General features: G+C 20.3%; 1 protein-coding gene across 1 annotated transcript in view; it reads left to right on the forward strand.

Moving 5' to 3' along the window:
* LOC122717597 (prominin-1-A) overlaps positions 1 to 14,252 on the forward strand; it is a gene marked incomplete at its 5' end in the record, with an annotated part of 54,926 nt that overhangs the window by 3,611 nt on the left and 37,063 nt on the right. Inside the window, 2 exons of the mRNA XM_043941820.1 lie at positions 5,662 to 5,717; positions 9,534 to 9,709. Coding sequence (XP_043797755.1) covers positions 5,662 to 5,717; positions 9,534 to 9,709 — 232 coding nt within the window. The remainder of the gene's footprint in view (positions 1 to 5,661; positions 5,718 to 9,533; positions 9,710 to 14,252) is intronic.

Here is a 14,252-nt window from a genome sequence, read left to right on the forward strand (position 1 = left end):
AAGAAATATAAATATCGATTAGATATTCTATATTAGTTGGAAATATATTTATCGATGGAAAAGAAATTATTTTCTAAAAAGAGAAAAAGAAAAAAAAAGTAATCAAAAACAAAGAAAAGAAAAAAGAATTTTAAATGAAAAGAAAACAAAAATAAAAGAAAAATTTCTGAGCATACAAGAACTTATAACCGATATACAGAGAGATTGATGAAACAATAAAAAATTGAATTTTCAAAATTATTTATTAAGTTTTGTAATATATTCGCAAAGAATTCAGAAGAAGTTGGAAAATGTGTATTGTTCAGCATAAAATTAATATAAGCTTATTGAAGTATCATGAGGATTGTCTTCTAATCATCGCCAAAAACTGGATGAATTATTAAAGAAAAATGTTAAAACAAGGATAATAGAAAATAATAGAAAAATTAAATAGTCTTTGGTCTTCTCCGATTATTTTTCTCTCTCTAAAAAGAAGGATAATATCACAAAATTTTGTATCGATTATAGATTAAATGAAATTACTAAAAAAGTATCCTATCCATTGCCAAGATAAAAAAAATTTTTTGATGCTTTATCTGATTCTACTTTTCCACAGTTAATCCACAAAATAATTATTTGCAAATTTCGATGGATGAGAAAGATAAGGAGGAATTGGATTATGACAATTTAAAATAATGCCATTCAGGCTTTGCAACGCCTTGGCATTTGAACGTTTAATAGATATAGATCTCATTTGGAAAATCTGTCTGATATGTTTGAATAATGTAATTATTTATGGAAAAATATTTAACGAAAAAATAATAAACTTAAAAAAGATATTTTTCTATCTGCGTCAAGCAAATCCACTTGTGAATCTGAAGAAATGCCTCTTCTTTATAAAAGAAATAAGATATTTGGAGCATATTTTATTCTATTTTATTCTATTAATTGCAGAAATTGGAGTAAAAATAGATACGGACAAAATTAGTCATTCAAAAATGGGAAACTTTAAAAAATATGTCTTAATTAAGAAGTTTTCTGGAATTTTGTACATATTACAAGAAATTTGTTAAAAATTTTTTATTGATTACAAAATCTTTATATATTTAATTGAAAATAAAATTTAATATAATTAGATCAATGATTGTCAATTGTCAAAGCATTTCAAGAATTAAAGATAAAATTGATACAATCTCTTTTATTCTTCAAAAGATAAAAAAATTTATTCTGAATATGGATGCATCAAGTTTTGCGATCGAAGCAATTTTACTCCAGAAGAAGAAGAAGAAGAAAAAGTCATTGCTTTCTTAAATATATTAGAAAAAGCTATAAATTGTGTTGCTATAAATTGGACAGAATATTTATAAGAATATGATTTTGAATATCAAGAAAACATCAAGAAAGAAAAACTCATAAGAATGTCGATGTAATATCAACAAGATCTTGGACTGAAATAAACTGCAAGAAATGTTTATACCAGGAAATCAAAGACAGATTCATTATGAAAGTAGAAAATCTTTTCCCTGTATTTCGGATAAGTTGTAAAGTTAAAAATTTAGAAGATTGGCTCAATTAAAAGATGAAGAAATAAGATTTATTTTTAAAAAGAAAACGAAAAAACCAATTGGCAGGACAAATTATATAGCACAATATTCATTTATTGCAAAATACTATTGAAAAATGTGGGATTCTTTGGAATTATAAAAAAAATTGTTATTTCGAAAATAGGAATCAAAAAATCTCAAAAAAGGTGACTTGATTGCTGATACCTCGAAACAAGATCTCAAAATTTTTAAAGGATTAAAAGAATGATTCATGATTCGCCGATAGTTAAATATTTTAGAGTAAATAAAATTAGCAAAGGTCGATAAGATGTAGAAGAGTGTCGACATTATAATATTTATCGAGTGAAGAAAAGATCTCAAGAAAAGAGCGGGAACATTGAAGATTTATAATAAAATAACATTGAACATATTGGATCCACTTCCAATTGGATTTGTGTTCATGATCGATTATTTTTCAAAATAGCCAGAAATAATACCAATGCCAAATCAATAAGCATCTATAATTGCTAAGATTCTACTTAAACATGTTATAAGCCGATATCGAGTACTTTAGAGATTCACTCCGATCAAGAACGCAATTTCGAATTAAGAATTAAGAATTAATAAAATTACTTGAAATTCTCAGTCAGATGAACTGAGAGAACGTTTAATTTAGAATATTTTATTACAATACTTGACGATGTTTGTTGAAGAAAATTAACATTATTGGAATGAATTGATTTCATTATTTCTTTTAGCCTATAGCACTTCAAGGTATTAATCAATATAAATGTTTCCAGATATAATTTTATATGGTCAAAAGTTAAATTTGCCCATACAGAAAAATTTCTCCTAATGAAAAAGAGAACAATATACATAATATACACGAAAAAGAAATAAGAAAAAGAAATAAGAAAAAGAAATAAGAATGAAAAAGATTCACCAATAAGGAAAGAATTAAAAATCCTTTCGGTGAAAATGAAAACGTGATATAATAGCTATGTTTATGCCATTGAGTTTAGTTATGTTCAGGAGAGAAAGTATGGCTGCATCAACTATGATGAATGGTTGAACCAAGAAAAATGAAGTTACAATCACATTGGAAATGACTATATATAATCACAAATAATATAAACGATATAATTTATTGTATTCTATGTTCGCCGAGGATAAGATGTAAAATTATTTGGACATTAATCGATTAACAAAATATGAAATTTAAAAATGAGAAAAAAAATTGGATTTATGAAACAGTTCTCATCTAAGAAGAAAATGCTTCTTAGCAAAGAATTAGGGCGTATATTAAAGTAGGTTTCTCATTATCGATGATGATTTCTTTTCAAACTGATTTCGTTGAATGATTTCGTTTCGTGGAAGAAAGGCTTCTTTTGAATATGTTCGGGAAAGTTGCATTTCCTTCATAACATGTGACGATCTAATAGCGGATTAAAAACAATTAGTGTTGTTTTATGACAAATAAATGGGCTAAAATCTGATTCATTTTAAGAGGATGAATGGTGAAATTCTGATATAAGAAAAATCCCTCTGACGAATCGGAGATGCATTTTGAGGAGGAATTTAATTGCTGAAATTTAGAACTTGTCCAAGAAAAGTTCAAGAAAAAAAAATTGAAGGCAGAAAATTTAAGTAGAAGACGAGAATGCAGATTCAGTAAATCCAAAAAAGAAAGTAATATTAAAGATATTAATCTTATTCAGGATTTTCGCATGGTTTTTCTTTGAGATGGAAGATAAATATTGAGGTTTTTGATGTTTAAAGAAAGCTACGCGATAATAAAATATATAAACGTATAATAAAAATTTATAAATTTTTTTTCAAATAGAATATCCACTAGTAAATAGAACAAAAAATAAATGAAATTATCGCGATCCAGACGTATTTTTTTTTGGAGAGGGGATAATAAGCATAATAGCTATAATACGAAACAACATCATAGCTAATATGAATCCCAGTACAGGAGATGATAATTTTAGTTGTCATTGAAATTAGATATATTGATAAAACAAAAGTTTGATATCAGTCGCAGATATGTCTGTTTTCTTTGAGACTATTGTATTTTATAATGGATGAGTTACCATTATGAAAATAAATCCATATTGATATTAAATTATAAATAGCATATAATAAATATAAAAAAAAAAGTTACTATAGAAAAACGAATGACAAGTGAACGCAACAATACAATTATAATATAACGATTATTCTGTACAAAAGTCATGACAATAATTGCAGAGGCAATTTTCAAATTAATATTTCGTCGAAGTAGAAAATTTCTATGAATATAATGTTGATCAGATCTCTGCTAGATTTTTTGTGGAAAACTTTAAAAATCTAAAATTTTTAATATTTAATCCTTACTTACGATAAAAAAAATATTAAATAAAGAATTCAATAAAGCATGGAATATATAATCCTGTTTCTTAATTAAGAAATAGATTATGTTGTTTTATTGAAGAAATATCAATTCTATTTACTTTAGTTTTCAAATATGTATATAGTATTAAAAATAATTTCGTTAACTATTAGAATTAAAATATATGAAAATCAATATATTTTAATTCAGAATTTGATACTCTATCGATTTATGATACAAAAAGATCAAAGATTATAAAATTTTCAAAGTGTTTCATAAAAAAGCACATATGTTATAAAATATATCTTTCGAACCTATTTAAATTCCATTATTTGTGGAGAACTTTAAAAAACTAAAGTTTTTAATATTTAATATTTACTTCCGATAAAAAAAAATATTAAATAAAAAATTCAATAAAGCATGGAATATATAATGCTGTTTCTTAATTAAGAAATAGATTATGTTTTATTGAAGAAATATCAATTCTATTTATTTTAGTTTTCAAATACGTATTTTCAAATAATCGTTTTCAAATAATTATTCGTGGTCAAATTATATGGATTAAATTATAGAGCTATTTAACTGTTTTTATTATTTACTTTAGCATTGAAATTATTAATTCAATATCTAACTAAAATTTTGTTTTTTTACTGTTTTCTCTTTGATAAACAAATGTTTAAATTATTATCTTCTTTTATTTTCTTTATATCAGAACGATTTAATATCTTTATGTATTTGATATTTGTATTAGGATTTTACATTTCAAAAAAATATAGTTATCTTTGATAAATTTTATATATTATTGTATTTAATCAAAAATTTTAGCTAGAGATTAATTTTAATTTAAACGTTAAACATTAAATGATATAGAATGTTAAAAAAAAAGAATTATAAGATTTTAAAAGCTTATAGTACTCATCAAGAAAAGCAAAAAATATCTAATCAATAAAAGTTCTCTTTAATCTAATCAATCTAAGTAATCTAAGTAATCAATTACAATATAAATCGATTTTTATTATTGACCAATATCAATCAATATATTTCATAAATTATATTAAAATAAATAAGCAATTCGTTCTATATTCCAAATTCATGTAAATAATAAATATATATATATATATATATTTTAAGAAATTTACAATATTTTTATTATAAATAAATTACTAGTTCAATTATAATTAAAAATAACTAGATTAGATTAGATTCAAGATTATTGATTATTGAATAATTACAATGATTACTTCTTCTAATCAATAACTAATTAGTCATTACGCAAATTAAAATTATGATTTAAATATCTAATTAACGTATGTTTTCTTGAAAAAGGAAATAAATTATTCGATGTATTTCGCATAATATTAATTTTATTTAAAATATCTTAAGTTTCATATTGAAAAGAGAATATTTTTAAGTTTATTATTATAAAGAAAATTAAAAACTTAATTATTATTTTTAAGTCGTATACGTTTTTTATTAAGTAGTTATCTTTTTTAAGATTTAAAACTTTATTAATTTCTTATTTTTTTATTAATTTTTAGTTATTTATTACTTATTAGTTAATTATTTTAAACATTTAATTTTAAATATTAAATATAAGTTTTTTAAATATTAAATATATGCATGTTTAATTTATGTGTGCACATATTATACATTTTCTATGAATATAAAATTTCTATTAATTTGCTTTCCCATAAATTTATAAAAATGTGCATTTTAATTTTAAATAATATAAACATTTTCTAAAATTATTTTACATTGTTTTAGATTTATTAATAGATGCAATAGAAAACCGATTAGATATATCAGCTTTGATATCAGAGGTAAGATATATTTTTTTTATTTTTTTAAAATATACTCAAAATATTAATAAAAAAAGAAAAAAGTTTATATGGATAAATGATGGATTTATTATATGTTTATGAAATAAAACTTTAATAAAATAAAGTGTTCAAAATAAAGTGTTATAAGTTGCTTTCTCAGAATTTCTTTTAATTATTAAAAAAATAAATTTTTTTTAATTTTTTGAGATTATTGTATTATAAGAGAAAAAAGGAATATCGTCAATATTTTTTTAAGTAGAAAATAATATTAATTTTTTGTTATTGAAATAGATTTTATGTTTATAAATCGAATAACATTTATTTAAAATATTTTTTTTTTATGCTGTATAGTTACAATGTAAATATAAGAAATTTAATATTATATGTATAGTTCTTTAATTCATTATTCGACAGGAATAGAAAATAAAAGAAATTAAAAATTTGAAATATTGAAGGAGAAAATACATTGTATATTATTTTTTTTTTTATTAAATATTACTAATTTTTTAATGATACATTATAATTTTAAAATAATACATTATTTTGTTGTTAAGATATAAATATTTCTAAAGAATCAAAAGACAATTCTCCAATATTTTTAATAAAAATTAAGAAAATTAATTTCTTGTTCACATATTTTTTATTAAAATAAGAAACTCGTGCTTTTCAAAAATTTCATTTGAGATATATAATTTTCTCTAGACCAGATATTTAATTGAGAGTAAACAATTTGGAAATGACTTTGAGAAAATATATTTGTTTGCGCAGCGGTGTAATTCGAGTAATCAACTACAAAAGAAAGAAGCCATTAACTTCGACTAAACATAATACCACACAATTTGAAAGCGCTGAGAAAGATGTTTATTCTAGATTTTGAGATAGCAGTTTTTCTTTTGATCTTATATAGAACAGTTTTCGTTTTATATGAATCATCTTAAATGAACTGTGATAAAATTGAATAAACAATTATCCACGATTTTTTTTAATTTATTCTGGTAATATTTTTTATTTCTTATATTTACATTGTATTTAATTGAAATTTATATTATGTTTTTTAGTTTTCATTAAAATTTATTTATTGTGATTTCTTTATCTATTTCTTATCTTTATAGTTCTTTAATTCATTATATATTTATTTTGTTCAATTTATTATATACTTTTCTTTTTTTTTCTCATTTAATAATATACATTTTGTTTCTTTTTTTGATTTTAATTTTATTTTCTTTTATATTTATTTTCTTTTGTTATCTAAAATATTTTTTTTGTTTAATTAATTATATATTTTTTTTCTTATTGTAAAATGTATTTATAAATGAAATTTTTACATTATTAGAAACAAATAAAAATATTATTGATAGTTTTGATAGTAGATTATTAGTAGATTATATTTTGATATTATTACTATTATATAAGTTGATATCTTAACTTTCAAATATATTGTAATTTATAAACATTTTTGATATAACATGTCGTTTTATAAGAAATAATTTTCTTCTAAAAAATTTATGATTACATTTTATCTATTAAAATTTTTTTTAATTTGTAAATGAAATCATTAATACTAATTTTTATATAATTTTTTACATTTTTCGTAAGTATTAAAAAATTTTTAAAGACCATAAGTAAATCATATTTTTTATATCTAATCATAATTTTTAGGTTCATATTAATAAAAAATACATATATCTCTATAGATATAAATAGATATAGATATAAATATATATATATATATATCTGTAATTATTATTATTTTGTTACTGTATAATAAAATATACTGTATAATAAAAATTTTTGACGAAATGAATATATTTGAAATATATAAATTATTATAATTATTCATTTGACATGATAAAAGATTCCAGAACATTTATATAAAAAATTTTTTAAAAAAGATATAACAAGAAAAATTATATTTAGAAATTTTTTTTTTTTTAATTTCCGTTTCTTATTGTATAATCTAATTTCTCTTGAATATTTCTTTCCATGTACATAATTATATTTAATATAAATTTTAATTTATTAATAACCAAATTCCTAATTTTTTGAAATTGTCATAATTTTGAAATGTATGACAAAAAATTAAAAATTAAAAAATAAAGATCACTCTATTGTATATACTTTTTAATTAATAGATAATTGCCAATATTATATATTAAAATATTCGTTGTATATTTTTAAAATGGTCGATTCTATTCTTAGAATCGAAGCAAACATACAGAATTAAAGCAAATATAAAAATTAATATACTCATCTTTATTTATTTACATTATTTATTTATTTATTTACTTACATTAAGCAATTAAATTATTTATGCAAAAACCATTGTACTTGCTCTATTTTTTACCTTGTTCATCTAATATCTAATGCAATAAGCTGATTTTTTTATTGTAAAAATTGTTTTTGCAAAATATATTACTAAAAACTATACTAAAAATATATATTTTATAATATTAAAAAAAAATGAAATATTATTTTTGTTAGATTCTAAGAGAGCAGTTTGTAATACTTTATTTGGATTATGCTGTGGTTACTCAGAATTAGGCATACAATAATATTGAAAATAAATTTTTAAATAAAGAAACGTTATTTTTAAATAATAAAAAATAATAATAGAGAATAAGAAATTTTATTTTTTACAAAATTTATATATCAAGCAATTGCTTCTTGTGTATCATATATTGAGATCATAAGTTGTCAAGTAACCATAAATTGAATAGGACAACAGCAAAAGAATTCTAGTTCCATCTAATTCTCTCTAAAAAAAATCCATCTGTTTAAGAATAAAATTTTTATGTTTGCTAAAAACTTTGAAAACTTGCTGAAACTGCAGTGTAAATTAAATTTTTGTGTAGAAATTTTCAGATTGCGATTCTTTGATTAAATATATTATTATGTTTTGTTAAATATGTCATTATATGAATTATAATAATAATGAATATAATTATTATATAATTATAATATATTATATAATTATAATATTTATTAAATATATATTACATTATATTCATATAAGGAAAAAAATTTCTATTACGTCAATCGTTAGAATGATTCAGAACTATTGAATACTTAAAAAAGTTTAAAAGTTTAAGCAACTCTTTTTATAGTTTATAAATAAGAGAATTTTCTCATTCAAATTCTTATTTTAAAAATTTGATGATAGAATAAGAGCAAACTCTGGAAAAAACAAATATTCTACTAATAGTTAACATTCTGAATCTATGTTTATATTAATTCGCTCTTTATTTCATTTTATTTAGATACTTTTCTTCGCGATTTTTGTTGCGCGAGAGTTTTTATGTTTTTATAAGTTTGATAGATTCAGACAATAATGAAAATATACGTGACTTTAGCAATATATTGATTTGATTTGACAATTTACGATCTCCATATTATTTACATATGAGTGAAGAATATTTCTGATATATGACATCATAACGAATTATGACATCATGATTCTTATTCATAACATATCGTGATAATGAGATGTTTTATTCATAATTGAAAATATAATATATAATACTATTATATTATAATATATTATAATATATTATACTATTATAATTTTACTATAACTTTAACGTTATAAATAATTCATATTTTTAAATCAGTCCATCTGTTTTCATAAAAAAATATATATTCTTCCTAATATTGTGCATTAAATAATTAATTATTTATATTTTTCTATTTTAGAAGTTCGAAATTAAAAAGTAACTGTAAAATAATAGTAAAAAAATAAAATAATATTTATTATATTAATATATATATATTATAATATATTTATTATATTTATTATTAAATATTTTTTAATTGTTACAGTCCATACATCTGGAAGCAGGTCCATTAATAGTGTTTGGTATATGTTTTATTTTATGTTGTATAATACCTGGAATAGAATTATGGCTTGCATGTCGTCCATTAAAAGAAGATTACAAACCATCTCAACATCCTGGTATACTTACATTTTGTCTTGCATTTTTCATCTGCATACTTGGGTATGAACTCTTATAAATATCTTCTTAATTATTAAATTTTATAATTTGAATTGATTTGATGATGAATATGAGAAATTGAAAAAAAATTAAATAATATTATTTTATGTTAAATCATAATAATAATAAAAATCACAAAGAATTAAAATATAGTTATTTTTAAAAATAATCGGTATAATTTACAAAATAAATTGAAGAAATATAATTTGCAATTATATTGAAACATTTTATTTAAATGTATGTTATCATTTAAATTTAAATTTAAATTTATGTTATCAATTTAAAATAATGAACTTTTTATAAAAATGTGAATATCTTTGTAAATATAGTTTGTAAATATAGTTTTTTATTTTAGATTCATAAATACTTCGAATATATTTGCAATATAAAAATTTATTTTTGAATATTTTTATTTATTATTTTTTTCTTTTTTATTTATTTTTGAATATTTAAATAATGATTTATTAAGTTAATAATTGTATATAACATATCTTAATTACTCCAAAACATTTTTCTGTATACTAATGAAAATTACTAATATTCAAACAATACTTTGAAAATTAATTTAAAGTACACGCGAAATAAAATCATATCTTGACAAACCTATTATTTTTTTTTTTTTAATTTAATTATTTCACAGTTATGTAAAAAATAATCATCAATATTTAAAGATATATTTTCTTTATCTTATAAATAATTCATATTTTACAACATAAAACATTATAAATCTTTTAGATCCATATACTTTGAAGAATTAAATATATAACCCGACAGAATTCTCAACTTGTAATATGATTATCGTTTTTAATTATTTTGATTAATAAATAACTATTGAAAATAAAAAATTGCAAATATTTATTATATAACTAACTATGTTATACATATGTTATACATATGTAACTATGTTATACATATTGTATTTCATATTACATTATATGTAATATGAAATACAATACATGCATATATAAAATACATATATTATATATTATTCTTAGATTATAATAAGATTCTCTTGACAATATAAAAAAAGCGTTAAATATATAAAATTATATCAGATATATCAAATTTGGAGGAATATTATTTTTAAATATTTAATATTTATTTTTGTTATTATAAAAATAATTCTATTATAATTTAAAATTGTAAACAATAAAAATATATATGATATAATTATATATATTTATATTATAAATATTATAAATATAATAAATATTTGCAAATTTGTATCTTTTAAGTAATTATTTATTAAAATAATTATAAAAAAATAATAAGCTCACAATTTTATTTGATATTATATGATGGTTTAAATATATTTTTCTAACAATAAGTATTATAATATAAATAATATAACAAAATATTTGAAAAAATTAAATGACATATTCATTTTCCAACTAATGTTGATAAATACATAAATGGTTACGGGAAATGCGTAATCGCAATAATGAGATTTCAATTGTCCTTAATTCATTGAATGCAATTAACTTAAAAGATGCTTTTTACGAATTGTTTTCTTAAAATTTATATCAGTTTTAACAATTGTTGGTTTAATCAAATTTAATAAATGCTTAAATTTAATGTTTAATATTCTATAAAACTTTCTGAATCTTGTTGTTGCATCTATAAGAGATTAATACATTGACATCATCAAAAATCAAATTTTTTATAAAATCATTTGCATTATAGATTTTTTTTGTAAATTGGACACATTCAAAATTTATTATTTTTTTTTCTTCTTGCAATTATTGTAAATTGGCTACAATTATCATTGCATTGTCATTATTTTGTATGGACGAGTTAGATATACATTACAATATTGATGACAACGATATAACCAACGATATAACCAAGTCATTTATTATTATAATTTCGGTCATTATAATTTCAATTTAAAGCTTTTATATTTTATTTTCTCATTCCGGATGAATATCTCAACTCGCTATGGATAGATATTATAAGTTCGATGGTATTAGTTGAGTTATTTAATTATTTATTTTGAATGCCATATGTTTATAAAAATAGTAAATAAGTAACAATCACATACTATCTAATATACTATCATACATGCATATAGATGGTATTTAATATATTTCATGGATAATTTTGAATAATTTTTATTAATATTTTTTTTTATTAAACTAATAAGTATTCAAAATTAAAATTTTATATTTATGATTCTCCTTCCTTCACCAAATTCCTTGGAATTTATTTTTTAGATAATAGGATCATTATACTATAACTATATTGACAAAGTTAATTAATTAAATTATTTGATAATAATGATTCGATAATGCTAAGAAGCTTTGAGCAAATCAATTTTCTATTGAAAGAATCTGCATTTTATAGATATGAAACATAAGATTGAAATGAAAGGAATTCGAGAAAAATACTTAAATATGTTTGTGTCTTCATCATGACAATTATTCAAATTTTTTTGTTTATTGTTCAATAAACTCAAAATCGATTGAAATTGATACTCAAAATTAAGGATCATTGAACTTTATCTTACAATTAAAATTTATTACGAAAATTTTATTCTTCATTGGTCAATGTTATGGAAAAATCAATGGGCTTGATCTAGTTGCGAGAATCATTAATTGCATTTTAGAATTTTTCATAAGTAGAATTTTATATTAAAATAATTTGCCATTTAAAAAAAATGAAAGAAAATATACATTCAATATACATAAAATATATATTAAAATAAAATAAAGTTCCATACTATCTGATTGCTTTCTCAGATGGAGATATTGTGCTAAAAATAATAAAAATTGATTCTCAAAAGTAAGAAATTTCTATAAAGCTGATTAAACAATATGTCATAACAATGTCTTTGTTATAAAATAATATAATAAAATAAAAATTATCATTTATGAGATGAATCATTATGAGATCATTTATGAGTGAAAGAGCAAAAAGCTATAGTTAGTAGAAGAAAATAACGAAAAATCTAAAAATGAGTATTTTGAGAGAATTATCGATCAAAGAATTTAAAGACGTGATTCTGAATGCAGATGTCAAGATGATGATTAAAAATGAGAGTACAATAAAAATTGAATAAATATATAAAACGATTTATAACATATGTAATATGTCAATAAATATTCTCACTACTAAAATTCCTCTTAATATATTGTAAAACTCATGATTATGTTTATTTTGACTTTCGGTTTTCTTTCCCAAGTCCTCAAGTTCAATTATGCATCCAATTTTTTTGAAATTTTTATATGCATGATCCTGAAAATATTGTTGAACTCAAGAAAAATTGAAAAAAAAATTTCTAATTTTTTTCATCAAATCTTTTATATTAATCTTTTTATATTAAATTTGTAAACATTTTATTGATTATTTTATTTATTACGGCAAATATATAAGATTCTTTCACAAATTTTGATTAGCATTTAAGTGTCGAATAATTAGCCAAAAATTGTTCAATTTGAATTTTTGTACAATTAACTTTTATTGTATTTCTATATGCAAGATTCTGGAATGTTGCTCTTCTTGAAAAAAAATAAGAAATAATTAATAATAATTTTCTCGAAAAAAAAATACCTTTTTATAGTAAGTTTTTAAATTAAGATTGATCAATCTATATCCGAGCGATCATCCACTATGAAAATTAATCAAAATAAATATTTCGCTTATTTGTCTATACTTCAATCTGAAAAACATAAGTTTTTCAAACTATAATCTTTAATCCAACGCGCCGTCAGTTTTTCCAATATTCAAGAATTGTATCTATGATCCAAGAATTGGATTCGCGAATTCATTAAATTAAAACAAAATAATATCCTTGTAATGAACAAAATGTGGGACATGAAAGTATTGTTTTTATGTATGATCGTTAGTCAATTATTTATACTTAAGTATATTTATATATAGATTCGACAATGCAATAATATTTTCTACTACTTTTTTTTAATTTCTTTAATTTCTTATTGTCTGATAATACATTACAATTATTTTATTCTAAAACATCTTATTAAAATGCTGTTATGAATTAAATATTAAAAAATATATTCAAGAAATTTCTATATTTTCATCTATCACAAAATATTATTAGCTTTCCTCAAAATACGAACGGAATGAATTATTCTGAAAATGAAAATCGAAAACTGGTAAAATAATATTTCACATGGATATTAGTTGTATTTCGAAAAAAGAAGTTTTGAAAAAATGCAATGATAACATTCGGACATTTTAAAATCAAAACTTTATCAAGATTATCGTAATTGCATTTCGTCGATAAAATGTAGAAGACTGGTATCGGTGATATCTTTCTGCAAAAAAACGATCATACAAAAAAAGAGCAGGAAGTTTGAAAATTTATAATATCAAAAGAGAAAGAATATTGTTTGATTAATGGATCAACTCCTGAAATCGGTATAGGCTAGTTCTGATTGATTATTTCACATAATAAAACAATAAGAATCATAATCGTCCAAATTCTTCTTGAAAATCTAATAAATTATCATAGAATATCTCTGGAAAGTTATTCCGATCAAGGATAAAATTTTAAGAAAGTTTAAAAATTAATAAGATTGTTTGA

The sequence above is a fragment of the Apis laboriosa genome, unplaced genomic scaffold (genome assembly GCF_014066325.1).
Source record: "Apis laboriosa isolate Shangri-la unplaced genomic scaffold, ASM1406632v1 scaffold53_cov140, whole genome shotgun sequence".
NCBI lineage: Eukaryota > Metazoa > Arthropoda > Insecta > Hymenoptera > Apidae > Apis > Apis laboriosa.